Source organism: Bos indicus, chromosome 19 (genome assembly GCF_029378745.1).
Source record: "Bos indicus isolate NIAB-ARS_2022 breed Sahiwal x Tharparkar chromosome 19, NIAB-ARS_B.indTharparkar_mat_pri_1.0, whole genome shotgun sequence".
NCBI lineage: Eukaryota > Metazoa > Chordata > Mammalia > Artiodactyla > Bovidae > Bos > Bos indicus.
Genome location: NC_091778.1, coordinates 18,796,102 through 18,823,000, shown reverse-complemented (window position 1 = coordinate 18,823,000; position 26,899 = coordinate 18,796,102). Strand labels below are relative to the sequence as shown.

The 26,899-nt window shown below is 42.1% G+C and overlaps 1 protein-coding gene across 1 annotated transcript in view; it reads right to left on the bottom strand.

The window, feature by feature from the left end:
- The window catches only part of MYO1D (myosin ID), a 357,348-nt gene that overhangs the window by 133,421 nt on the left and 197,028 nt on the right, over nt 1-26,899 (bottom strand). Inside the window, exons 17-20 of the mRNA XM_070772692.1 lie at nt 23,565-23,788; nt 18,721-18,865; nt 17,874-17,978; nt 10,314-10,427 (exon numbers count right to left, since the gene is read on the bottom strand). Coding sequence (XP_070628793.1) covers nt 10,314-10,427; nt 17,874-17,978; nt 18,721-18,865; nt 23,565-23,788 — 588 coding nt within the window. The remainder of the gene's footprint in view (nt 1-10,313; nt 10,428-17,873; nt 17,979-18,720; nt 18,866-23,564; nt 23,789-26,899) is intronic.

Genomic DNA, 26,899 nt, shown 5'->3' with positions numbered 1-26,899 from the left:
AAAAAAAAAAAAAAGCAGGATGTTGTCTCTAGAGGCACAGTTTTGGACTAAAAGATATGTAATGACCAGATCTAAAATATGAACCTAGATAGGATTTTTAAAAAACAGGTATAAAAGACATTCTTTGAACAACTGAGGAAATCTGAACGTGAGTTGACCAACACATAATGGATAATGATTATATATTATGTTTGGTATTATAGAAATATTAAGATTTTTAGATATGAAAATGGTGTTGTGGTTAAGAGAGATGTTCTATTCTTAGGAGAACGTACACAGGGGCATTTTAGCAGTGAAGTGTCATGAGAGAGAGAAAATAAGTATGACAAAAAAGAAATTAAACACTTAATGAACCTAGGTGGAGGGAATATGGGTATTCCTTATAATATTCTTTTAATTTCCCTATACATTTGAAAAATTGTATAATAAAAAGTTGGAAGAATACAATTAGCAGTGAACTCTGAAGGGGTAGAAAGTTCTGTAGAAAAGGCATCTACCTGTATCCAAGGTTTCCTTCATTCTTTTCCTTCCTGGCTAATTGACACAGAAAATATACTCTTCTAAAGCTCACATCCAGTTATAGCTTTTTATAAGTAAGAAATGATTAGTGTTTGTTTCTACTACATAAAATCTAGAATAAAACATACCATAGTTTTAGAGTTTTAAAAATTTGACAGGGAGCTCAGTGGTAAAGAATCTGCCTGCAATTACAGGAGACCCAGGTTCAGTCTCTGGATTGGGAAGATCCCCTGGAGGAGGCCTTGGCAACCCACTCCAGTATTCTCGCCTGGAGAATCCCATGGACAGAGGAGCCTGGCAGGCTACAGTCCATGGGGTCACAAACAGTTGGACACGACTGAAGTGACTGAGCACGCATGCACACAGCAAAGAGGTCACAGAGTAGAGATGGCTAGAGGGTAAAGAATTGGCCTGCAAAGCAGGAGACACAGAAGATGTGGGTTCAAACCCAGGGCCAGGAAGATTGCCTGGAGGGGCAAATGGCAACTTACTCTAGTATTCTTGCCTGAAAAATTCCATGGACAGAGGAGCCTGGCAGGCTACAGTCCACGGGGTTGCAAAGAGTCAGACACGACTAGGCAACTAAGAACTAAGCACATTTAGAATAACAGATGACAAAAGCAGAGACTTTTTAAAATAGGAGCAGCAAACCGGTGGCCTGTGGGCTGACAAGATGTGTTCTATTTGGCTTACATGGCATTTAACAATCAGGAGATATTACCTATAATATAGACTTCAACTTTTCCTGGGTGAATCCAAAGATTTGGCATATGGGTCTCTAGAGAGGTCACAACAGATTACAGTGGTAGCTGCTCCTTGACCAGTATGAACTTCATTCATTTCTAAACCTGACTCCTAAAGGAATTTTACTTTTTCACAGAGGAAATGGGTAAACAGCAAGCTGTCCCTTCCGCTAGGATTTGCTTTATCCTCAGCTCTCTCCTTCATATGGATACAGCTAATGAGAATGTTGGGTTTCCCTGGTATCTCAATGGTAAAGAATCTGCCTGCTAATGTAGGAGATGTGGGTTCGATCCCTGGGTTGGGAAGATCCCCTGGAAAAGGAAACAGTAACCCACTCCAGTATTCTTGCCTGGGAAATCCCATGGACAGAGAAGCCTGCTGGGCCTCAGTCCATGGGGTCGTAAAAGAGTCAGACATGACTTACTGACTAAAAAAACAACAACAATAATGAGAATACTATATTGGGAGGAGGGTGAAATTGAAGTGGGAGATTTTGGAAATTTATTATAATTTTACAGTTCATAAAATCTCTGCCCAATAGTAATTAAAACTGTCATTGGCAGAAAGATAGACAGTAGACCAATAGAACGGAGTAGAGAAACTAGAAAGAGACATATGGCCACTCTGATTTATAACAAATGTAGTGCTGAAGAGCAAGTGGGGAAAGATGGTCTTTTCAATATGCGATGTTGGGCCAATTGTTTATATGGGAAAAAAATAAACCCTGAGCTGTTGCCTTGCACATACAGAAAAATCAATTCTAGGTGGACTGTGAGATGTCAATATGAAAGGTGCAGCGATAAAGCTTATAGAATATGATAGATGAGGATATTTTCACAACCTTGGGACAGAGAATGCTTTCTTAAGGAAAAATAAAAAAGCATCAACCTCAGAGGAAAAAACGGATAAACTGAAGTATACCAACATGAAAAATTGTTGCTCACAGAAACACTAAAGGAATGAAAAGGCAAGTCACAGAGCTGGAGAAAGTATCTATAAGACCTATAACTGCCAATGGGCACATACACAGAATATAAAAAGAACTTCTAAAAATCAATTTTTAAAAGACAGCCCAACAGAAACACAGCAAGAGACATCAACAGGCAATTTACAAAAGAGGCCCAAATGACCAGTAAACACACAGCAAAGGGCTCAACCTTATTAGTAATAGGAGGACAAAGAAAACCCACAATATGTATCTGTCAGTGGATCAATGGATAAAGATGTGGCATACATATATGACGTAGCATTATTCAGCCATGAGAAACAAGGAAATCCCGCCATTTGCAACAACGTGGGTGAATCCTGAGGGCATTATAACTGAAATAGGCTGGATAGAGAAAGACAAATACTATATGACTGCCGTCACCAGTCCTTCTGGCACCGGGGATCGGTTTCGTGGAAGACAGTTTTGCCATGGACTGGGGATGGGCTGGAGGCGCTGGATGGTTTCAGGGTGAATCAAGAGCATTATGTTCACTGTGCACTTTATTTCTCTTCCCTGGTAGCTCAGCTGGTAAAGAATCCGCCTGCAATGCAAGAGACCCCAGTTCAATTCCAGGGTCAGGAAGCTCTGCTGGAGAAGGGACAGGCTGCCCACTCCAGGATTCTTGGGCCTCCCTGGTAGCTCAGCTGATAAAGAATCCACTTGCAATGTGGGAGACCTGGGTTTTACCCCTGGGTTGGGAAGATCCCCTGGAGAAGGGGAAGGCTACCCACTTTAGTATTCTGGCCTGGAGAATTCCATGGACTGTACAGTCCACGGGGTCGTAAAGAGCTGGACTTGACTGAGTGACTTTCACTTTATTTCTGTTATTACATCAACTCCATCTCAGATCATCAGGCATTAGATTAGAGGTTCGGGACCCCTGCTATTGATATCAGTTATGTGTAGAATCTAAAAATGAAAAACTCAGAGAAACAGAGAGTAGAGTGGGGGTCACTAGGGGCTCAGGGGGAGGTGGGGAAAACGAAATGTTGGTCAGAGGGCACAAACTTCAGCTAGAAGATGAGTAAGTTCTTGGGGCCTGTTATACAGCATAGTGATTACAGCTAATACGGCATTACATAACTTGAAAGTTGCTAAGTGATCAGCTCTTCAGTGTTCTTACTACAAAAAAGAAATGGCAATTACGTGGTGTGATGGAGGTGTCATCTAACGCTATGGCGGTAAACATACTGCAATAGATCAATGTATCAAGTCAACACACCTTAGACTTACACAATGCTATGTGTCTGTTATATTTCAGTAAAGCTAGACCCGTCCCCCACATGTGTAACTACCACACCTACCAGAATAGCTAAAATTCAAAGGACTTTCAGCTTTGCAAATAAGATCTATACCATTTTTCTAGATTTCACGTATATGCGTTAATATATGATATTTGCTTTCCTCTTTCTGATTTCACTGTGTATTGCAGTTAAGGGAGAAAGGGCAGGGTGGGAAGAAGTAGATTGGGATTGACATATATACACGACTGATAATGTGTATAGAAGAGACAAGTAATGAGCACCTACTGTGTAGCACAGGGAACTCTCCTCAGTGCTCTGTGGTGACGTAAATGTGAGGGAAACCCAAAAAAGAGGGGATACGTGTATATGTACAGTGCATTCACTGTGCTGTATAGAAGAGACTAACACAACATTAAAAACCAACTATACACAAATTAAAAAATAAAAAAAGACTGTCAGGACCTAGTGTTGGAGAGAAAATGGAGCAACTGGAACTTTCACATGTTGGGGGTGGGGTAGGGTTGTAGACCAGTGTGACCACTTTGGAAAACTGGAATTATCTACTGAACAGCAATTTCATGCCTGGGTACTTGTCCAATGAAAAAGTATGCATCACTTGGGGCTGGTGCACTGGGATGACCCGGAGGGATGGTACGGGGAGGGAGGTGGGAGCGGGGTTCAGGATGGGGAACACGTGTACGCCCGTGGCGGATTCATGTTGATGTGTGGCAGAACCAATACAATATTGTAAAGTGTTCAGCCTCCAATTAAAATAAATAAATTTAAAATTAAAAAAAAACTATAAAAAAAGTATGCATCATACCAATACCAAAACACATGCATAACAATGATTCTAAAAATCTCAAATATCCATCAAGATGTGAACAGATAAACAATTTGTGGTGTATTTGACAAGGAAATACTACAAAGCGGTGACAATGAGCAAACTAGAATTACAGGAAACCACATAGATGTTCCCATGAACATAATGTTGAAAGAAACACAAAAAGGAATACACAATGTTTGATTTCACTTACATTAAGTTCAAAATGGGCAAAATTATGCCTCTGAAAAGGAAAGAAGAGATAGTGACTGGGAGGGGGCATATGGGTTTTTTTTTTTTTTTTTTTTGGAGTCTTATATCTTGATTTTGGGAATGGTCCCAAAATTATACCAAAATGGTCCCAAAATTATCCAGCTATAAAGCTATGGTTTTTCTAGTAGTCAGGTACGGATGTGAGAGGTGTACCATAAAGAAGGCTGAGAGTCGAGGAATCGATGGTTTCAAACTGTGGAGCTTTGAGAAGACTCTTGACAATCCCTTGGACAGCATGGAGATCAAACCATTCAATCCTAAAGGAAATCAACCATGAATATTCATTGGAAGGACTGATGCTGAAGCTGAAGCTCCAATACTTTGGCCACCTGATGCAAAGAGACAACTCACTGGAAAAGACTCTGATGCTGGGAAAGATTGAGGGCAGGAGGAGAAGGGGGCAACAGAGGATGAGATGGTTGGTTATGGCCTATTTGAAGCACTGTTCTCCCACTGGCACTTTCCCACCAGGAAAACCTAATGACTTACCCTCAGTATTCAGCAGGTCCAAATGTGACTCGGGCCTTAAGGACAACAGTCAAAAATTGCAGGGAGAAGAGATCATTTATACCCCCAAATGAATTAGTCATTACTCATGCTATGCTAGGAGAAGTCAGGGAAGACTACGCATAGATTTGCAAATGCTTAACAAGGAGCTGAAGGACCAATTTGGATCGTGCAGAACTGGTTGCCATGGTGAGGCCTCATCAGAGACACTATTCAGTGTCACTGCAGAATGAAACTCTAATGGTTTGTTGGGTTGGCTAAGGATTCATACCTTAGCCTAGCACTGGCCCAGGCTGGATGGCAAGAAAGGTAATTGTTAGATAGGGCACACACAAAGAGGGACTTTCCTGGTGGTTCAGTGGCTAAGACTTCATGCTTTCAATGCAGGGGAGCCCAGGTTCGATCCCTGGTCAGGGAACTAGATCTCTCGTCGAAACTAAGAATTTACAGGTTGCAACTAAAAATCCCACATGCCACAAGGAAAAGGTCCCACGTGCTGCAACTAAGACCTGGAGCAGCTAAATAAATAAACATTAAAAAAAAGAAGACACACAAAGAAAAGTAGAGATAGAGAGTGGCAGAAACTGACACCATCTAAGCATCATTTTGCTGGGCGGGACACAGGATAACATGGTCTCTCAGAGCTGCCTTAAAACCTGAATAGTGCCCTGGGTTCCTATGAGATTTCTTTCCCTTACTACCGTGCGTATCCTTTCTTTAAACACAAATCAAAATAGTACGGTATATGGTCATGTTGGGCCTAGGGCAGGCCCCCAAATATGTATCAATGGCATATTGAGTATTTTGAATTAAAGTTACTTAAGAAGCAGCCAATGCAAAAAGGACACGTTGACCCTCCTCTCCGTTTCTCTAAAACCAGGAAATAAATCTCCCGTATGAAAGGTGCCCTCTTTGGACCCAGAGAAAGACATCAGTAGGACCAAAGACAGACAACTCAGGTCCGAGAAGCCTGTATAAATAAACCTTGCTCCTTCTTCACTAATTTACCTCCCAGGCTCACCCCTTGGCTTAAATTCCTCATAATCATGCCCGAACCTAGTTTCTTTGTCCTTCCAAATCCTCACAAATTTATTGTTTCTTTATACACAAAGATATTAAGTTACCCACTCTTAGACATTCTCTGCGCATCTTTTTACGATCTCCCATTAAAAAGCAGAGACATTACTTTGCTGACAAGGTCCATATAGCCAAAGCTATGATTTTTCCAGTAGTCATGTATGGATGTGAGAGTTGGACCATAAAGAAAGCTGAATGCTGAAGAATTGATGCTTTTGTACTGCTGTGTTGATGAAGACTCTTGAAAGTCCCTTGGACTGCAAGGAGATCAAACCAGTCAATCCTAAAGGAAATCAACCCTGAATATTCATTGGAAGGACTGATGCTGAAGCTGAAGCTCCAATACTTTGGCCACCTGATGAGAAGAACTGACTCATTAGAAAAGACCCTGATGCTGGGAAAGATTAAAGGCAGGAGGATAAGGGGACGACAGAGGATGAGATGGTTGGATGGCATCACTGACTCAAAGGACGTGAGTTTGAGTAAGCTCCAGGAGTTGGTGATGGACAGGGAAGCCTGGCATGCTGCTTCCATGGGGTCGCAAAGAGTTGGAAATGACTGAGCGACTGAACTGCCTGATGCCCATAAAACTAAGTTGGGTTTCCTCCTGTTAATCTGTCTTGTGTCAACTTTATTATTAGTCCAGCCACAGATACTCGAGAGGAACAGAGGGAATCTCTCTCCCCCTTCCCACAATCACAATCTGTTCCCCGGAGCCAGAAAATCTCACTGACACAGGACAGGCAGCTGGGCAAAAGCAGGAAGGAAGAGCAGAGAACGAGAGGAGCAAAGGGTGGGATCAGTAGTTAGGTTTTTATTGATTACCCTTATTTCTGAAAACTTTCCAACTTGATTCTGAAACACAGTGTTTCCAGAGTTCTTTTCCTTCCTGGAATAATTCATAACCTTATGGAACTGGAGAGAAATTAGAACTCATTTGGCACATTAGAAGAGAAAGGAGAAAGCGGAGGCCCAGAAAGAGCGGAGATTTCTTTTTCATTCCATTTCCTCTAGTCAATCTCTTTTCCCCACCATTTAAGCATGATGTTCTTGAATCATCTGCCCCTTCTCCCTCTAGACTGATAATTTCAGCCTCAAATTATACATGTGTCTGCTCCTAAATTTTTATCCTAAGTGCTGAATGCTATGCTGTTTTATACAATGTTAGACTCCAGTGATCGACGGCATGTTTACTTACAAGTGTCATCAGTGTCTGAAACTCAACTTGGTTAAGACTGAAATCTTTCTCCATCTCCTCTCAGCTTCTTCATCCCTGCCATGAGCATTATCATTTTTAAAGCTTCCTTGTCGTAAACTCTTTTTTAAAAGATTTTTTGATGTGGACTATTTTTTAAGGCTTATTGAAATTGTTTCAATATTGCGTCTGTTTTGTGTTTTTTGTTTGTTTGTTTTTTGGCCCCAAGGCATGTGGGATTTTTAGCTCCCCAATCAGGGATCAAACCTGCACCCCTTGCATTGGAAGCCGAAGTTTTAACCACTGGACTACCAGGGAAGCCTCCTTAAACTTTAAAATTTCAAAATATTTCATACAAAAAGGGTAAAGAATAAAATAATATTCACATCCTTATTATTCAGACTTAATATTTGGCTGTATTTGCTTCAGATTGAAGGACATCTTTACAGACGCGGCTGGAAGTCCCCAGCCCCATTCAATATGCTCCCTCCTGAGAGGTTTGATGCTTGGGTGGGGCTGATCCCCTGGAGGAGGGCATGGCAACCCACTCCAGTATTCTTGCCTGGAGAATCCCATGGACAGAGGAGCCTGGTGGGCTACAGTCCCTGGGGTCCCAAAGAGTCAGACACAACTGAAGCGACTTAGTATTATAGCACAAAGGCTGAGGAGCCTCAGGACTGATCCAGGAGGTGCAGGGAGCCAGGGAAGGGAGTGGGGAGGTGGCTCAGGGTGGGAGGGTGGCCAGTAGGGCCCATTATTAAGCAGCTACTATGGTGGGCAGCACAGCTTATTCCTATAGAAAAGCTCCTGCAAATAATGTAAAACACACTTCAGAATTATCATGGACAATGAATGGTGCGGCTTGGAGGATTTATATGCCCACACCCACTAGTCATGTAGGTGGCTAGGGGTGGGGATTATTTCCAGTCAAGGGTCCCAGCAGTCTGTGGGGACCTTTGAACAAAGATGCTGGATATTGGAAGTTAGGCTGGAATGTACAAAAGTGGAAAGGACATCAAAGGGATGTGGGTGACAGCGTCGGTGACAGTGTGTGTCCTGCCTACTGACCTCAATTTACCTTTATGTTTACCTAAACATTGTTACTTTAAAAAAATACATTATTGATAACATTGATGATGATGATGATGATGATGATGATGAAGAGGAACAGTGACTATAACTATACACCAGTCAACATGAAAAAGGCAGAAAATAACTTCAGTTCAAAGACCTGTTTAACTACTTACTGGATTTTTATCATGCACCTGATTGCTCTCTCTTTAGTAGAAAGTAAGAAAAAGAAATACACATTTTACTAGACTTTGACAAAATGTGACCTTCTCCCTCATCTTCCTTCATCTCCTTCTTCGAGACTATGGGGTTAATAGGCTTAAATGGTGATTGATATGAGATTATAGGTCTTTGCTAAGAAGACTACCTATGATCGAGAATGTCTTAGAACATCATTTCCTTCTAAGCTGAAATACATTAGCCTTTTTACTGAAAGAAAGCTGAGCACTGAAGAATTGATGCTTTTGAACTGTGGTGTTGGAGAAGACTCTTGAGAGTCCCTTGGACTGTACGGAGATCCAACCCGTCCATCCTAAAGGAAATCAGTCTGGAATATTCACTGGAAGGATTGATGCTGAAGCTGAAACTCTAATACTTTGGCCACCTGGTGTGAAGAACTGACTCACTGGAAAAGACCCTGATGCTGGGAAAGATTGAAGGCAGAAGGAGAAGGGGACGACAGAGGATGAGATGGTTGGATGGCATCACCAACTCGATGGACATGAGTTTCAGCAAGCTCTGGGAGTTGGTGATGGACAGGGAAGCCTGGCGTGCTGCAGTCCATGGGGTTGCAAAGAGTTGGCACATGACTGAGCGACTGAACTGAACCAACAGGGAGAAAAGTGTGTATGTATGCATATGCAGTGGGGGGACCAGGTGATGCAGTCAAACTTCAACTCCATCGTCAGGCAATAAGCCTGCAGCAATGTTCTAAGTTATTTAGCAAAGCCAGGAACAGCTTGCCTTCCTTGAACCTCACAACCAACAGGACTCCTAATTTAACAAAATAAAAAACTGTAAAACAATATGTTTCCTATTTCCTTTTGCAGAGGCCAAAAGGATTTAAAACAATCTTTAAATAATATTCCTCCTAGATCTCATGATTGGACAAACACAGACCTCTCTCTCTAAGAACTAACAGATAGAAAAATCACCTGAGACATGGAAAGATCCAGCAGTCCAGGGGGATCTTTTTCAAGAATCAGAACAGTTACTTGTTAAGCAGATCCCATAGAGCAGAATAAAAATTTTTTTAAAGTTTCATATTGAGATTCAGGGGCTTCCCAGGAAGTGCAAGTGGTAAAGAATCTGCCTGCCGATGCAAGAGATGCAAGAGACGTGGGTTCCAGCCCTGGGTTGGGAAGATCCCCTGGAGAAGGAAATGGCAACTCACTCCAGTATTCTTGCCAGCAAAATCCCAGGGATAGAGGAGTCTCGTGGGCTACAGTCCATGCGGTCATAAAAAGTCAGACATGACTGCATGTGTAAAAGAGAGGTAATGGTTTCATAAAGTTGTTCTCTACTATTTCTTTACCTGATTCCACTTCCACATAAAAACAAGCCTTATGATAAATCAATAAGGAAATACATTTTGTGTCACCGTAGTTAAGCTCTGAGTAGGATAAAGAAAGGTCACATACAATGCAGAGTCCTACACTTTCAAACAAAATGTGCCTTTGTTATTCTATTTGAAGCTTTGGATACTCCATACAGAAAATTGTTCTTCTGCATAAAATAGGAGACGGGCTGAACATTTCAGGAATTCATGGGCTCTCTAAAGCCCCAAAGGTTCTTGTGATCTGTTGACACCCTAGGGGTCCATGAGAACCAGGTTAAGAATCCTTTGTTTAGAGTGAAGCAGAGAACACTTACGTTGTATAGAGGGATAGTCTTCATCACCTTGTACTGCTTAGTGGGATCCATTTTATACAGGTGACGGTCAGTGACAAAAATTGCTCGATCTTCCACCTTACTAAATCGATTCACCTGTAAGAAAAAAAAAAAAAGTAAACCATAATATCTCATCAAGAATGAAATCAAACGATCTGCCAGGAAAACATCTAGGGGCCGGTACAAGACCTTCTAGAACTAACACCCCCAAAAGATGTCCTTTTCATTATAGGGGACTGGAATGCAAAAGTAGGAAGTCGAGAGATACCTGGAATAACAGGGAAATTTGGCCTTGGAGTACAAAACGAAGCAGGGCAAAGGCTAACAGAGTTTTGCCAAGGGACTGCACTGGTCATAGCAAACACCCTCTTTCAACAACACAAGAGAAGACTCTACACATGGACATCACCAGGTGGTCAATACTGAAATCAGATTGATTATATTCTTTGCAACCAAAGATAGAGAAGCTCTATACAGTCAGCAAAAATAAGACTGGGAGCTGACTATGGCTCAGATCATGAACTCCTTATTGTCAAATTCAGACTTAAATTGAAGAAAGTAGGGAAAACCACCTGGAGAAGGCAATGGCACCCCACTCCAGTACTCTTGCCTGGAAAATCCCATGGACGGAGGAGCCTGGTAGGCTGCAGTCCATGAGGTTGCTAAGAGTTGGACATGACTGAGCGACTTCACTTTCACTTTTCACTTTCATGCACTGGAGAGGGAAATGGCAACCCACTCCACTGCTCTTGCCTAGAGAATCCCAGGGACGGGGGAGCCTGGTAGGAGGCCGTCTATGGAGTCGAACAGAGTCAGACACGACTGAAGCGACTTAGCAGCAGCAGCAGCAGGGAAAACCACCATACCATTCAGGTATGACCTAAATCAAATCTCTTACAATTATACAGTGGAAGTGACAAATAGATTCAAGGGATTAGATCTGATAAGAGTGTCTGATGAACTATGGATGGAGGTTTGTGACATTGTATGAGGCAGTGATCAAGACCATCAGCAAAAAAAAAAAGAAATGCAAAAAGGCAGAATGGTTGTCTGAGGAGGCCTTACAATTAGCTGAGAAAAGAAGAGAAGCTGAAGGCAAAGAAAAGGAAAGGTATACCCATTGGAATGCAGAGTTCCAAAGAATAGCAAGGAGAGATAAGAAAGCCTTCCTCAGTGATCAATGCAAAGAAAGAGATGAAAACAAAAGAATGGGAAAGACTAGAGATCCCTTCAAGAAAATTAGAGATACCAAGGGAACATTTCATGCAAAGATGGGCACAATAAAGGGCAGAAATGGTATGGACCTAACAGAAGCAGAAGATATTAAGAAGAGGTGGCAAGAATACACAGAAGAACTGTACAAAAAAGAGCTTCACGACTCAGATAATCATGATGGTGTGATCACTCACCTAGAGCCAGACATCCTGGAATGTGAAGTCAAGTGGGCTTTAGGAAGTGTCACTATGAACAAAGCTAGTGGAGGTGATAGAATTCCAGTCAAGCTATTTCAAATCCTAAAAGATGATGCTATGAAAGTGCTGCATTCAATATGCCAGCAAATTTGGAAAACTCAGCCACGGCCACAGGACTAGAAAAGGTCAGTTTTCATTCCAATCCCAAAGAAAGGCAATGCCAAAGAATGTTCAAACTACCACACAATTGCATTCATCTCACACGCTAGCAAAGTAATGCTCAAAATTTACCAAGCCAGGCTTCAATAGTATGTGAACTGTGAACTTCCAGATGTTTAAGCTGGATTTAGAAAAGGCAGAGGAACCAGAGATCAAATTGCCAACATCTGTTGGATCATCAAAAAAGCAAAAGAGTTCCAGAAAAACATCTACTTCTGCTTTACTGACTATGTCAAAGCCTTTGACTGTGTGGGTCACAATAAACTGTGGAAAATTCTTTAAGAGATGGGAATACCAGACCACCTGATCTGCCTCCTGAGAAATTTGTATGCAGGTCAACAAGGAACAGTTAGAATTGGACATGGAACAGCAGACTAGTTCCAAATCAGGAAAGGAGTACGTCAAGGCTGTATATTGTCACCCTGCTTATTTAGCATATATGCAGAGTACATCATGTGAAATGCCAGGCTGGATGGATCACAAGCTGGAATCAAGATTGCTGGGAGAAATACCAATAACCTCAGATATGCAGATGACACCACCCTTACGGCAGAAAGCAAAGAACTAAAGAGCCTCTTGATGAAAGTGAAAGGGGAGAGTGAAAAAGTTGGCTTAAAACTCAACATTCATAAAACTAACATCATGGTATCTGGTCCTATAACTTCATGGCAAATAGATAGTGGTCCCATCACTTCCATGGCATCTCATGGAAACAGTGGAAACAGTGGCAGACTTTATTTTTCTGGGCTCCAAAATCATTGCAGATGGTGACTGCAGTCATGAAATTAAAAGACACTTGCTCCTTGGAAGGAAAACGATGATCAACCTAGACAGCATATTAAAAAACAGAGACGTTATCTTGCCAACAAAGGTCCATCTAGTCAAAGCTATGGATCTTCCAGTGGTCATGTATGGATGTGAGAGTTGGACTAAAAAGAAAGCTGAGTGCCGAAGAATTGATGCTTTTGAACTGTGGTGTTGGAGAAGACTCTTGAGAGTTGCTTGGACTGCAAGGAGATCCAACCAGTCCATCCTAAAGGAAATCAGTCCTGAATACTCATTGGAAGGACTGATGCTGAAGCTGAACCTCCAACACTTTGGCCACCTGATGCGAAGAACTGACTCATTAGAAAAGACCCTGATGTGGGGAAGGATTGAAGGCGGGAGGAGAAGGGGACGATGAGATGGTTGGATGGCATCACTGACTTGATGGACATGAGATTGAGCAAGCTCCAGGAGCTGGCAATGGACAGGGAAGCCTGGCGTGCTGCAGTCCATGGGGTGGCAAAGAGTTGGACACAACTGAGCAACTGAACTTATTCTGGTGGTGGAGCCAAATTCTATAATAGATGTTATCCAGCTATGACCACTCTACTGGATGCAAAAGAGATGGAAAAGGAGTAGGTGCTTCCAGATTTGTGGACTTTTACAATGTAAAGGTCACAGTTTTACAATTTATCAGGGAAAACAAGAAAAACGCATAAGAACAAAAAACATGTAACCCAGACAGTACAACAGAAGTGAATAGGCAACCCACAGGAGAAAATTTTTGCAAATCATATATCTGAAAAAAAAACTCTTATTTAATGAATACATTAAGAATATATGTTGTACCTAGAGTACATAACTCAATAATGAAAAGATCAAAAAAATTTTTTTAAATGGGTAAAGAATTTGAGGAGACATTTCTCCGGAGAAGATATACATGTGGCTGTAGAAAAACATGAAAAGGTGCTTGAGATCACTGGCCATCAGAAAAACACACATCAGAACCACAGTGAGATATACCACCTCACGCCCACTAGGATGGCAATAATATAAAAGACGGACAGTAACAAATGCTGGCCTGGGTGTGGAGAAAGTGGATCCGTCATTACTACTAGTGGGGGTCTAAGATGATACAGTCCCTTTGGAAAACAGCCTGGCAGCTCCTGAAACAGTTAAACACAGAATGCCCACCTGGCTCACAAAGTCCCCTGTTAAGATATACCCAAGGGAACTGAAAACACATCCACGGAAACACTTGTGCCTGAATGTTAACAGCTGCCTTAATCATAACGGCTGCAAAGTAGAAACAGCCCAATGTCCATTAACCGAGGAACGAATAAATAAAATGTGATCTATCCGTACAATGGAATATAATTGGCAATAAAAAGAATGACGTCTTGATACCTGCTACACCATGAAAGAACCCCGACAGCATGCCAAGAAGCCAGTCACAAAGGACCGTGTGTTTACAATTCCATTCATATAAAAAGTCCAGAATAAGCAAATCTATACAAACAGAGCATAGATTAGTGGCTTCCCTGGGCTGGGGGAAAGGGGAGGTTTCGGCATGGGGGGACAGCTAAGGGGTGTGGGGTTTCTTTACAGGTTAATGAAAATGTCGACAACTGGTTTTAGTGAGGGGTATTCAACCCTATTCTAAAATCATGCACTTTAAAATGGTGAAAGATATGTTATGTGAATCATTTCTCAATGAAAAGTGAAAGTGTTAGTCACTCAGTCGTATCTGTAATTAAGATGAAAACAGACTCTATGTGGTAAAATAATAACTACTCTTGGTAGTAATGATTTACTTCATGTAGCAACATTTTTTTTGCCATAAAGGAAAACCAGCACCTGTCAGCCTACTTGAAGCAAGGTGCTTGCAGAGTTTCTGCATAGTTTTTCCAAGCTGTTTTGCACAACCTCCTGCGATGCTTTGTGAGAGACAGGGTTCCAAGTCAAACTGGTTTGAGGAACTGCAAACCACAGCCTCCCCTGGGGTGTTCAGAGCCCACCGATACATCAAGTTTCATAGAATTCTGCATTATAAGACCATGTTTAACCCATCATTCCTTGTGGTTCAGATGGTAAGGAATGTGGGAGACCCGGGTTCGATCCCTGGATTAGGAAGATCCTCTGGAGTAGGAAACGACAACCTGCTCCAGTATTCTTGCCTGGGAAATTTCATGGACAGAAGAGCCTGGTGGGCTACAGTCCATGGGGTTGCAAACAGTCAGATGTGACTGAGCGACTAACACTTGCACACTTTTTTCCTGAATACACTTACTTGTAGAATTCTTTAAAAAAAAAATCATATTTAAGGGAACACTGGTTTGTGAAAACCCTCTTGGAGAACACTAGTCATTTGTATCCATCTTAGGATATGGAAAACAAAGAACCTCTAACATGGAATTTGAATAGCAAGTAAAAGTCGGGCTCCTCATCTTTTGTGAGATCACACGGGGAAACAGATTAAGTGTGCTGCAAACGAATATGGAAAAAAACAACTTGTTGCATCACTTCTCAAGGTCACACAAGATTTGAAAAACAGTAGGCCATAGTGCTCAAGTGCAGACTCTAGCTCTTCAGATGATATGTCCATGAGTTAATCAGGAAACCAACAGACAAAACCCTCAAAGCAACAATTCCACTGAAGCACTGTTTAGAAATATTATATTCTTTTTATGCAGAAATGTAATTTCTAAGGAGCACAGGTCGTAAGTCTTTACCTTGAGCTTTAGCAGCTCAAATCATCCTTAATGCATAAATCAAGTGAGTGGGAAGGACATTAATGTAACCAAGGAAAAGCTTTGAGTTGCATAACTTAGCTAAATCAAAACAAATCAAAGACAAATGTTTTCGAAACAAATGTGAATTTATAAATTCAGATTTAAAGTAATTCTAACATAGGAAGGGACATAATTTTTCTTCCTCTTAAATCATAAAGTAATAGAAAAACTTGATCACAGATTCAGTGTTAGATAGGCTCTTATCTGATTTCTTCTATTACCCAAGCTAAAATCCTCAACCAGAGAAAAATCTCTAGTTATCTTGCTCTTGCCTGAACACTTCTAGGGATCTGTCTGTAGGTTTTGTCAGCTCCACAGGGGCCAGATATAAAGTTTCCCTGGAGTCAGACCAGGAGAAAACACATTATGGGTGAGAGTACAACCAGTCCATCCTAAAGGAGATCGGCCCTGGGTGTTCACTGGAGGGACTGATGCTGAAGCTGAAACTCCAGTACTTTGGCCACCTCATGGGAAGAGTTGACTCATTGGAAAAGACTCTGATGCTGGGAGGGATTGGGGGCAGGAGGAGAAGGGGACGACAGAGGATGAGATGGCTGGATGGCATCACCGACTTGATGGACATGAGTTTGAGTGAACTCCGGGAGTTGGTGATGGACAGGGAGGCCTGGCGTGCTGCAGTTCATGGGGTCGCAAAGAGTCGGACATGACTGAGCAACTGAACTGAACTGAACTATTTGCACAGGTCTCCCACCTTAAAGGACATTTTATAGCTGTGTGTGTGCTAAGCTGCTTCAGTCACATCCTACTCTTTGTGACCCTATGGACTGTGGCCTGCCAGGCTCCTCTGTCCATGGGGATTCTCCAGGGAAGAAAGAATACTGGAGAGGGTTGTTATGCCCTTCAGGGGAATCTTCCTGACCCAGGGATCAAATGCATGTCTCTAATGTTTCCTGCATTAAGCAGGTAGGTGCTTTACCACTAGCACCGCCTGGGAAGCCCTTTTACGGCTGTAGCTATGGAAAGCGATTGTTTCAGAAAGAACCAAAACATAAAGAAGAGGACTTGACTAAAATCATATCAAGTTTACCTACATATGTCCTGGACGACTGGAAAGTTGCTAAAGATGACATTATGTAAGCTATGATGCGAAGAAACACAGTGTATTATTTTGCATTGCACTTAGAAATACAGAAGCATGACTAAAACATTTTCCGTTTGTTTTTCTGCAGTAGGACCTAGGGAGACACATGTTGTCAGACATCAAATTGTCATCACTAGAAAGATAGAATTAGGGATGCCAGGTTTTTCTAAGCAGATGATGTAATTCTCAAAACCACCCGGCTCTCTCTGATCAGTTGTCCTGATGACTAATTTGACCGTGATAGTAGAAAGGAAGTATCCCAGATAGTGGATATGAGAATTCACTAAAATGGTACATTCCTTTGTCAAATTAAAAAAACTGGCATCACGGCTTATACTGTTTTGTGTGGGTGTGCGAATCTGGTTAGCAAAAGTCACTTCTTGGTTGTCTCATGAACTCTAGGTATACTGATCAAATAGAATTTCTGGATCTAGAGTTCAGAATTCGACTCTACACTTTGGTAACCAAGATACTACCAGCAAGCTTTCCACGGTGACATTTCATTCGACGTTTAAAACAGGCTGCTCTCTAGTTTGTTAAAAAGTCGGTATAATATTGAGTTGATCTCTTCTTCCACAGAATATCTGAATGCTAACATCCATTAGGTAAGAACACATACACTACCCACTCCTCTCAGCGCCTGGTAATGACAGTTCCACTTGCTATTTCTATTAATTTGACTGTTCCAGATATTTCATGGAAGTGGAGTCAAACAATACTTGTCCTTTTGTGTCTTATCACTTAGATAATATCTTCAAGGTGCATCCACCCTGCAGCATGCATTTCATCCCGTCATGGCTGAGTAGTATTCCATTGGATGGATATGTGTATTCTTTATTCAAATATCTGTTGATGAACATTTGGGCTGTTTCTACCTTTAACTACTGTGAAGAATGCTGCTAAGAACAATGAAGTACAGTCAATGATCTTTTAAAGAGATTTAAGTGATAGGAAAAAGATAATGTATTTACCCATGTAGCTACCACTTTTCCTGTTCTTCATTCTTAGGGGTATGTCCACGTTTCCTCCTGCCTGGAAATATTCACTTCCCTAATTAGACTTTATAGCCTAACCCTAATATTGTAGTCACTTCAGTCATTTCGTCAGTGCTTCACCATATAAGCAGGTAGAGCCTGTGGATGATGTAGCCAGTCATGGACCTCTTGTTCTGTCTCGCTGTGGTCATAGCTAAGTCAGTTTCACCTGAATCAGTCTTTTCTTTCCAGGGAGGTCTGTTTCCAGCCTGCCTTACCTTACGGACGTGACAGGAGAAGAGGACGTTCATGTATTTGTCCTTCCGTTTTAGTTCATTCGCAACGGGCACGAATGTGCCTGAGGTCTGAGGTGTATCTGGTTTCTGAAAGAGACAGGAAACGTGGTAAAAGGTGTGTGCTTAACATTTTAGATGAAAACGTCATCTGTTACTGCTTTATACCTCTGCTCATGTATTTTCACACAGGTCCTTTTCACCTCCCCACCCCAGATGATAAGCTACTAAAGGGTTATTCTAACACCAAAGATCCTAGAATATTTTAAAAATCAAGAATGGGAGAGAGGATGAAATACAGCGCTGGGAATAACTGATACAAAGGTGGGTAATTAAAAATAGTTGCTGAATTATGCAAGAGAAGGTTTAAATGATCAAAGCCAGGTTATTGAATGTACCTAATTCATATGGATAGAAGGCAGAGAACACTCTCTCTCTCTTTCTGGTTTAATATTTATTTATTTGGCTGCATCAGCTTTTAGTTATGGCTCACAGGCTCTCGAGCACGGTCTCAATTATTGTGGCTCAGGGCTTAGTTGCCCTGAGGATGTGGGATCTTACTTCCCCAACCAAGGATCAAACCAGTGTCCCCTGAATTGCAAGGGAGATTCTCTACCACCGGCCCACCAGGGAAGTCCTGATAACTCTCTTTAAAGTGAGGGACATACCCACGTGGTACACTTAGAAGCCGTACAGTCTTTTAGTTTAGTATCTCCCGTAAGATTTAGCTTCTGAAGGTGTCTTAGTCTTTCTATAAATTCCTGCAGAAAACGTCTTCTCTTTCTTTGTTAAAGGAGAGGAAGTAGATTGCACTTGGTTCTCTTGGACTTACCGAAGCAAGATAGTTGCCCTCCCAGGCTCTCTGGAGCCCAAGGTCAGCCCTTTGACCCTTCAACATTTCCACGGCTGCAACCTTTGCTCTCACTTGAGGCAAGTCTGAAGCAGGTATGGTCTTGATAAGTTGGGATGCTCTCCATCTATAAGTAAACAAACAAAATGTTTTAAGACTTTAAAAATACCATCCTATTCATTCTCAAAAATAACTGAAGCTGCCTTTAAGTAGAATTAAATTACTTCCACATCACCCTGAAAAAAAAAAAAACCCTCCAAAATATACATAGAACGTGTTAAACGACGTTTAACAGTTTTAGGTGGAGAGAGATTTTTGTAAAACTTCCTTTGCTGTTTGCATGTTTTGGAAGCAACCAGAACTTAGGGATACATGGACTCTCTTAATATCTATAGTTAGGGCATAAGAACTCTGGCTTCATCATTCATTCACTCATCAAATGTTTTCTAGGCACTTACTAAACTTCAGATGCTGTTCTAGGGAGCAGAGGCACAGCTGTAAACAGACAGACCCTTTCTGCTAGGTGCTGATGTTCTAGAAAGCAGAGTTTAGTGTTAGTTGCTCAGTTATGTCCGACTCTTTGTGAGCCCATGGATTGTAGCCCACCAGAATCCGCTGTCCATGGGGTTCTCCAGGCAAGAATACTAGAGAGGGTTACCATGCCTTCCTCCAGGGGATCTTCCCAACCTAGGGATTGAGCCCACATCTCATATGTCTCCTGTATCAGCAGGCAGGTTCTTGACCACAGAGCCACCAGGGAAGCCCCAGAAAGCAGAGGCAGATGAGAAATAAGCGAGTGAGTAGACACCCAGTGTGGATGATGGAATTAGGGCTATGAAAGAAAACACGACAAGGAACCGGGGAGAGGAGTGCGACAGAGGGAAGGAGCAGAGAGCAGGCGTCAGACACCAAGGCTGGTCTGGAGGCACCCTGACAAGGACAGAGGAGCAGGAAGTGGCGGGGCCCGCTGTATGGATGCTTGGGCAAGAGTGTTTAGGATGAGAAAACAGTGAGCGCCAAGATTCTAACGTGTGAGCTGGCTTGGTGTCTGAGGGGACAGCAAGGAGTCCTGTGAGCCGGAGCAGGAACCTGCGGGAGGGGGACCGAAGAGGGGGTGTCAGGGAGAGAGCTGGGGCCAGAACCCACAGTGCCATGGAGGCCATGTGTTGGGTCAGTCTGTCCCCTCTTCACTGCCCACCGTGGCCCAGGACCGGGTCCACCGCGGACTGACCCCAGAGGCCTGTGGCAAAGAGCTGTGCTGGGGAATTCAGATCTGACCCAACCAACCTGGGGGGTAGGTGGGCGGGGCGGGGGATGAGCACACACTTCTCCTCCTGATCAAGCAAACCTCCATCTCCTAAATACATGCAGCGGACAACAGCTGCTGCCGACAAGCTCAGCAGCCTTGACCCCAGGAAGAAGCTGGGTGCGAGGAAGGCACCCGGCCTTCCCAGGATGAAAAAGAACTGCTGTGAGGAATGAGAAGGTGGCTGAAGCTAGAAGCACAGAGATGTTATAAGAAAACAAGGCCCCGCGATTCAGAGCAAAATCCTTGAACACACTTCTCTCAGGATTCTACAGATCAAAAGTGCAAGGATCAGTTAAATACCATGCAGCAATGAGACCAGGGGTTGGTAAACCACAGCCCGTGCCAAATCTCACCCATGGAGCTAAGAATAGTTTTTACGTGTTCAACAAAACAAAACTATGTGACAAAGACCATGTGGAGCCCATAAGCCCTAAAATATTTACTATCTGGCCCTTTACAGGAAAAGAGTGCCTTTGAATCAGATTAATCCAACTGGCAAGACTGTGTGTGTGTGTGTGTGTGTGTGTACAATCAACACACAGAGCAGATGTATTATTTTCAAAATGCTCGTTGACTGTAAGTCTTAAGAAGGCTGGGGACGGTCTTTCACAGCTTTCTTATTTATCACTGTATCCACACGAAACCTAGGTCAGTGGCTCTGACACAGCAGGTGCTCAGTAAATATTTGCTGAGTAAATCAACTGAATTTTACACAAAATAATCAATTCTAGGCCATACATAAAACCTCCAAGCCTTAAAAAAGAAGACTGTACAGTCTACACTGCAACATTATCAAAATCAATAATTCTTTGCAGCTGCTAAAATTATAACATAGATCTTTATTTACTGTGATGGACAGGTCTCCAAGACTTATTTTTAAGTAAAGTCATACAGCCACACATAGATTCCTGCTTATAAAGAAAGCTGAGCACAGAAGAATTGATGCTTTTGAACTGTGGTGTTGGAGAAGACTCTTGAGAGTCTCTTGGACTGCAAGGAGATCCAACCAGTCCATCCTAAAGGAAATCAGTCCTGAATATTCATTGGAAGGGCTGATGCTGAAGCTGAAACTCCTATACTTTGGCCACCTGATATGAAGAGCTGACTCATTTGAAAAGACCCTGATGCTGGGAAAGACTGAAGGCAGGAGGAGAAGGGGACGACAGAGGATGAGATGGTTGGATGGCATCACCGACTCAATGGACATGAATTTGAGTAAACTCCGGGAGTTGGTGATGGACAGGGAGGCCTGGCGTGCTGCAGTCCACGGGGTCACAAAGAGTCGGACAAGACTGAGCAACTGAACTGAACTGTGGAAATAAAGAGAAGGAAAGAAACCCAGATAGTATGAGCAAACAGTTCCACAGTACTTACTATGTGCAGGCACTATCTGAAATGCTTTATATCTATTTACTCATAATCCTTTCAGAACCCTATGAATGGGTGCTATGATAACGGCCCTTTTCCAGATAAGAAAACAGAGGCACAGAGAGGTTAATTCATTTGTCCAAGGTTACACAGCTGGTCAGTGGCAGCTAGATTCCAGCGTTCACGTTCTTAACCACTATATCATACTTCTCTTATATGGGCATTATATGCTTGTAAATGTATAGACAAAGATTTAGAAGGGTACAAACTAATTGTTAATAAGCGCTTATCTTAGGGGAAAGAAAGAAAAGACAAGAGACAGTGTGGAGGATTTCAACTTTATATCCTATAAAATTCTATATTATGTCCCTTAAAAAATGACATGTATTCAGGTATTGCTTCCTTACTTTTTAGATTATGTAAAAAGTGCAGGTGACAGATGATATAATTCATGGAAAAAATGAATCTGCACACTAAGAAGGCTCTGCTGAGCTTTACAGCTGACAGTTATGGGTCACACTGGACAGTGGAGGGTTGAGGTTCTTTTGCGTTCATTAATTTTTTCCTGTCCTATTTTTTTCTTTGTATGAGCAAACCTTTTTTTTTTTTTGAAAGCAAATGAGATACATATCAAAGAGCTTTCCTCCCTTTTAAAAAAAAAAAAATCTTTTTTTTTTTTTAATCTTTTGATATTTGCCACCAGTTTACATTCAACACATCAATCAGTTCATGGTGTACTTGGTAGAATACCATGATGCCAAATGACCATATTTGAGAACCATTAGCTTAGAGGAGCCTGGCATGCTATAGTCCATAGGGTTGCAAAGAGTCAGACATGACTGAAGCGATTTAGCACAGTTTAGTTTACAGGGCTTCCCCAGAGGCTCAGAGGATGAGCTGGTTGGATAGCATCACTGACTCAATGGACACGAGTCTGAGGAAACTCTGGAAGATAGTGAAGGACAGGGAAGCCTGGCGTGCTGCAGTCCGTGGGGTCACAAAGAGTAGGATACGATTTAGGGACTGAACAACAACGGCTCAAGAGCTAAAGAATCTACCTGCAATGGGTCAGGAAGATCCTCTAGAAAAGGAACTGGCAACCCACTCCAGTACTCCTGCCTGGACGATCCCATGGACAGAGGAGCCTAGAGGGCTACAGTGCTTGGGGTTGCAAAGGGTCAGACGCGTCTTAGGGACTAAAAACATACATACAACTTTGTTTATGTGACTAGATGCTGTATGTAAGACATAGCTAAATATATCTGGTGCATGCTGGCAACAAACAAGCTTAAAAAAACAAGAAGAAAGAAGCTATGAATAACTACAAAGTCAGATTCAGGGAAGTTTATAAAAAAAATGAAGATTAGCTGGGAAGGTATCAAATGTGACACGGATGTTAATTTATTTACTTACTTGTTTTTAAAAATAGCTTGCTCTATAACAGTGTTTTCTTTCTTTTATTTTAAAATCACCCAGGACCTCCGCTTGGGCTGTGCTCCCCAGCACCATTAAACAGGACTTTTCAGAGGTAGGACCTGGGCCTCACTGTATTTTACAAACTTTTTGTGAATGTCAGCTGTGGACAGAGAACCACTGCTCTGAAAGGATAACAGACTTCCTAGTATGAGTGATATGTGGTAATTCTAAGAGCAAAAAATAGAAGAAAGTAGAGACATCATGCTAATAGCTTATCTTAAACATGGCTTGACCTGGGCCTTGTGGCATACCACTGACCACTGCTACAGGAAAAATACGTAGACTGTTCTATTTTCTGAGGGGTAAGCAGATGCCCTTTGACAGTGAAATCATGAAGGTGGAGACACAAGGTAAAAGCCAATGGAAGTGTTAGATGCTCAGTCGTATCCAATTCTTTGTGACCCCATGAATTGTAGCCCGCCAGGATCCTCTGTCCATGGGGTTTTCCAGGCAAGAATACTGGAGAGGGTTGCCATGCCCTCCCCTCCAGGGGATATTCCCCACCCAGGGATCAAACTTGTGTCTCCTGCGTTGCAGGCAGATTGTTTACCGTCTGAGCCACCTGGGAAAAATAGAGCAAACAGCAGAGCTAATATCATGGCCTCAGATTTGTAACTTTATCTAATAAGTGTGCTGTCATACGTGGACGCTGCACATATCCACAGGTTCTTACCTATTAAAAACTGCCTGTAGGACCTCCTCGAAACGGTGAAGAACTTTCGGCGGGGTTGGCCACTGCACGTGCTTGCCGTAGTCCCTCATGGTCTTGATGCCGTGGAAGCGCCTGGCCACCTCGTGGATGTAGGACTTGACCTTGTAGCGACGGTAGTATCTGATAATCGTCAGCGCTGCTTTCGTCCTCTTGTACCGCATGCGGGCCAGGGTGCCCCGCCACACCTTCATGATCGAGGAAAATAAAAAAAGGAAGATGTTGCTGGATCACTTTGAAATCACAGACGCTCCTTTACTTAGATGCTCAACCTGGAAATTTGCATACATCATAAGATCAGCCCAAGCCGAAGCATGTGAATTCTGCCTGCCACCAACAGATGGCGCCAGGAGGCACACCCATCATTTTGACTCAGAGTCTAGGGGGTTTATTATCCACAAAGAAGCGTGTGGAGTCTGAAGCAGAGCCCTGTTCTAACTCTAAGGTCACGAAAAGAAGAAAGCCAAAATACCATTATCCTTGGATAAATATTTTAAGAATGTTGAAAGGAAGCAAGATGAGTCAGAACCCAAAGCCATCAACATCCACAGTTCTTTTATGAAACCTAGCTTTGCACAGACTACACACATCGGCTGCTACTATAATGTTGCAGTGGAGTTACGAACTGATTTATTCACGGTCTGTGCAGCCCCCCTCCCTGGGTGTTATGTAAACTCCTGTGAATTTAGATGTATTCCTGGGGAAAGGGTAAAAAACAGATGAATGATATCACAGAATCTATGTCCAATGTTTGTAGTGCTCAGAAATCAATCAGACAATATGTAAACATTTCAGTGCCTGCTTTATCCAAGCATAGTGAAGTCATAGATTACTTATATTTGTCTCAGGATCCCATCCTTCTCAACCTCTCAAGTAAAAAGAAATATGGTATAATCTTCATCATTGACTCTTCCCCTAACTATGCTATTACCAAATGTATCTTTTCTTGTGCAGTATTTCCAGTATAAATTGCTTTCTATTCCTTTCTGCTACTAGAGTCCCAAGACCCCAAACTTCCTCACTGTTTTCTTGGATAACCTCCTCGGACGAACTGCCACCACCGTCCAGGTGATACTCACTGCTGCTACTTAAATGACTGTCTGAATTCTTAGGTTGATGGTACTATTTCCCTCCCTGTCTCTGGACTCTCAGGACCAAGAAATTCAACCTCTAATTCAAAGCCCACACAGTATGAATTCTCCAGGATTGCTCAGGGTTCTTTTATTTCTTCTTAGATCCCCATCTGTGGCCACCAATTTCTCTCAGAAAAACTTAGGTGATGCCTTTTTCAAAAAATAGTATTTATTTATGTATGTTTGTGCTGGGTCTTCATTGCTGCATCACCTTCTGTCTAGTGGCGAGGGGGGCTCCTCCTCATTGCGGTGCGTGGGCTTCTTAGTGGGGTGGCGTCTCTTGTTGGGAGCACAGGCTGTAGACAGACCGTGCGGGCTTCAGCAGTTGCAGCACGTGGGCTCAGTAGCTGTGGTGCACATGCTTAGTTGCTCCGTGCCATGTGGGATCTTCCTGGACCAGGAATTGAACCCTCGTCTCCTGCACCGGCAGGTGGATTCTTATCCACGGCACCACCATGGAAGTCCTGTGATGCCGTTTTCTTTCTCTATTTTTTTCCCCAGGTGATTAAAAAAATTTTTTATTAACTTTTATTGGAGTATAGTTGCTTCATAATGTTATAGTAATTCCTTGCTGCAGAGCAAAGTGAATCAACCATTTGTATCCATATAGCCGCCCTTTTTTAGATTTCCTTCCCATTAGGACACCCCAGAACACCGAGGAGAGCTCCCCGATGCCTCTTTCATTTAGCCATTTTAGGCTGGTTTTCACAAAGGTTCCTAAACATCCCACGAGGTTGCACTGCCCCTCCTTTCCAGCCTGCTGCACTAACATGCGGAGGCCATTCACGGACCCCAAAGAGGAACTAACGGATCAAGAGAAACCGTGACATGTGAGGGAAACACGACCAGAGCAATTTGTGATGAACCTGGAGCTCATGTATAAGCAGAATATATAGAGACAAAGAGGCAGTGAGAAGTGACTCATGGCTGTGTGTGCCAAGATGCCTTTCCTCCTGTAGCTGAATCCATCACACACGTGGCCGTGTGAGGCCTCCACCCAAGTGCTAAAATAGAGGTCCCTTCTTTAGTATCTTGAAAAACCAAGAGTACAATTACAGGGTGTAAGTGTGTGATTCAATTGCTTAAAGAAAACACATTTTTAAATTCTCATACTGTTTGTTGCTTTTTTTTTTTTTTTTTTTAAGAGAAAGGCTATTAAGACTCCCTGGAGCCACATCTATATAGGAAATCAATCTTTAATTTTTAAGAAGTGTTTTATAGAGGTTTTTGTTAAAATGTTTTTGGTTAGACTCTTCAGTAATCTGAAAAAAAATGTGTAAGTGCTTTTTAAGGGGTAGGGTTTTTTTGTTTGTTTTTGACAGCCTTGGAGATTTCATCTGTGTCTTGGTTAAATTAGGTTTTGTGTAGCTAAAAAATCAAACAGCACAAAAATACTATAAAAAAAGACAGTTGCCCACCTAAGCCCACTGCCTCAGCTTACAGTGTCATTCCATTCCAGCTATTCTAATTGCTTCTGGTATTTACAGATAATACATATAGGCTCTTATTTCTTGGTGAATCTTTTTAGACCCTATCCAAATTACAAAAGTTGGTGAGTTAGCTCTTTCATCATCACTGTTACTATTCCTTTTTCACTCAATAATAATTACATCAAAATTTTAAAGTGTTTCTACTGTTACATGTTATATTAGCTATATTATAGGTTGCATGAATAATTTGTATAATACATGTATACATAATATATGTTATATATGAATTTGGTTCATCACTGTGCTAAGGAGCATAATTGGCTACCATTCCTTTACTTTATTATATAAACTCGCTTTTACAGGTAAAAACTGTCTGGTTTTTTTTAAATGTGCCTTATTTCCTAAATACTTATGCTAATTTTTCCAAATGTTCTACCAGACTCATCAAATGATCAGCAACAATGTTTCCAATTGTCAAGCTCATCACTAGAATGTGTTTTCTTTGATGCTCCCTATGTCCGCATGCTCTTTGAGCTCACTCCACAGTTCCTATTCTGGGACTTTTAAAGGTCTCTTCCACATTAGATCCCTGATTCTTGAACTTAACGTCTTCATCTTGGTTTCCCTCCCTCCAGTAGCTTCCAAAAAAGGATGCATGGCCAGTAAATTTCTATTCTCTTTAATTTCCTTGAGAGTACAAAGCAGTTGCCTAAAATACTTGTTTCCTGGGGTATAA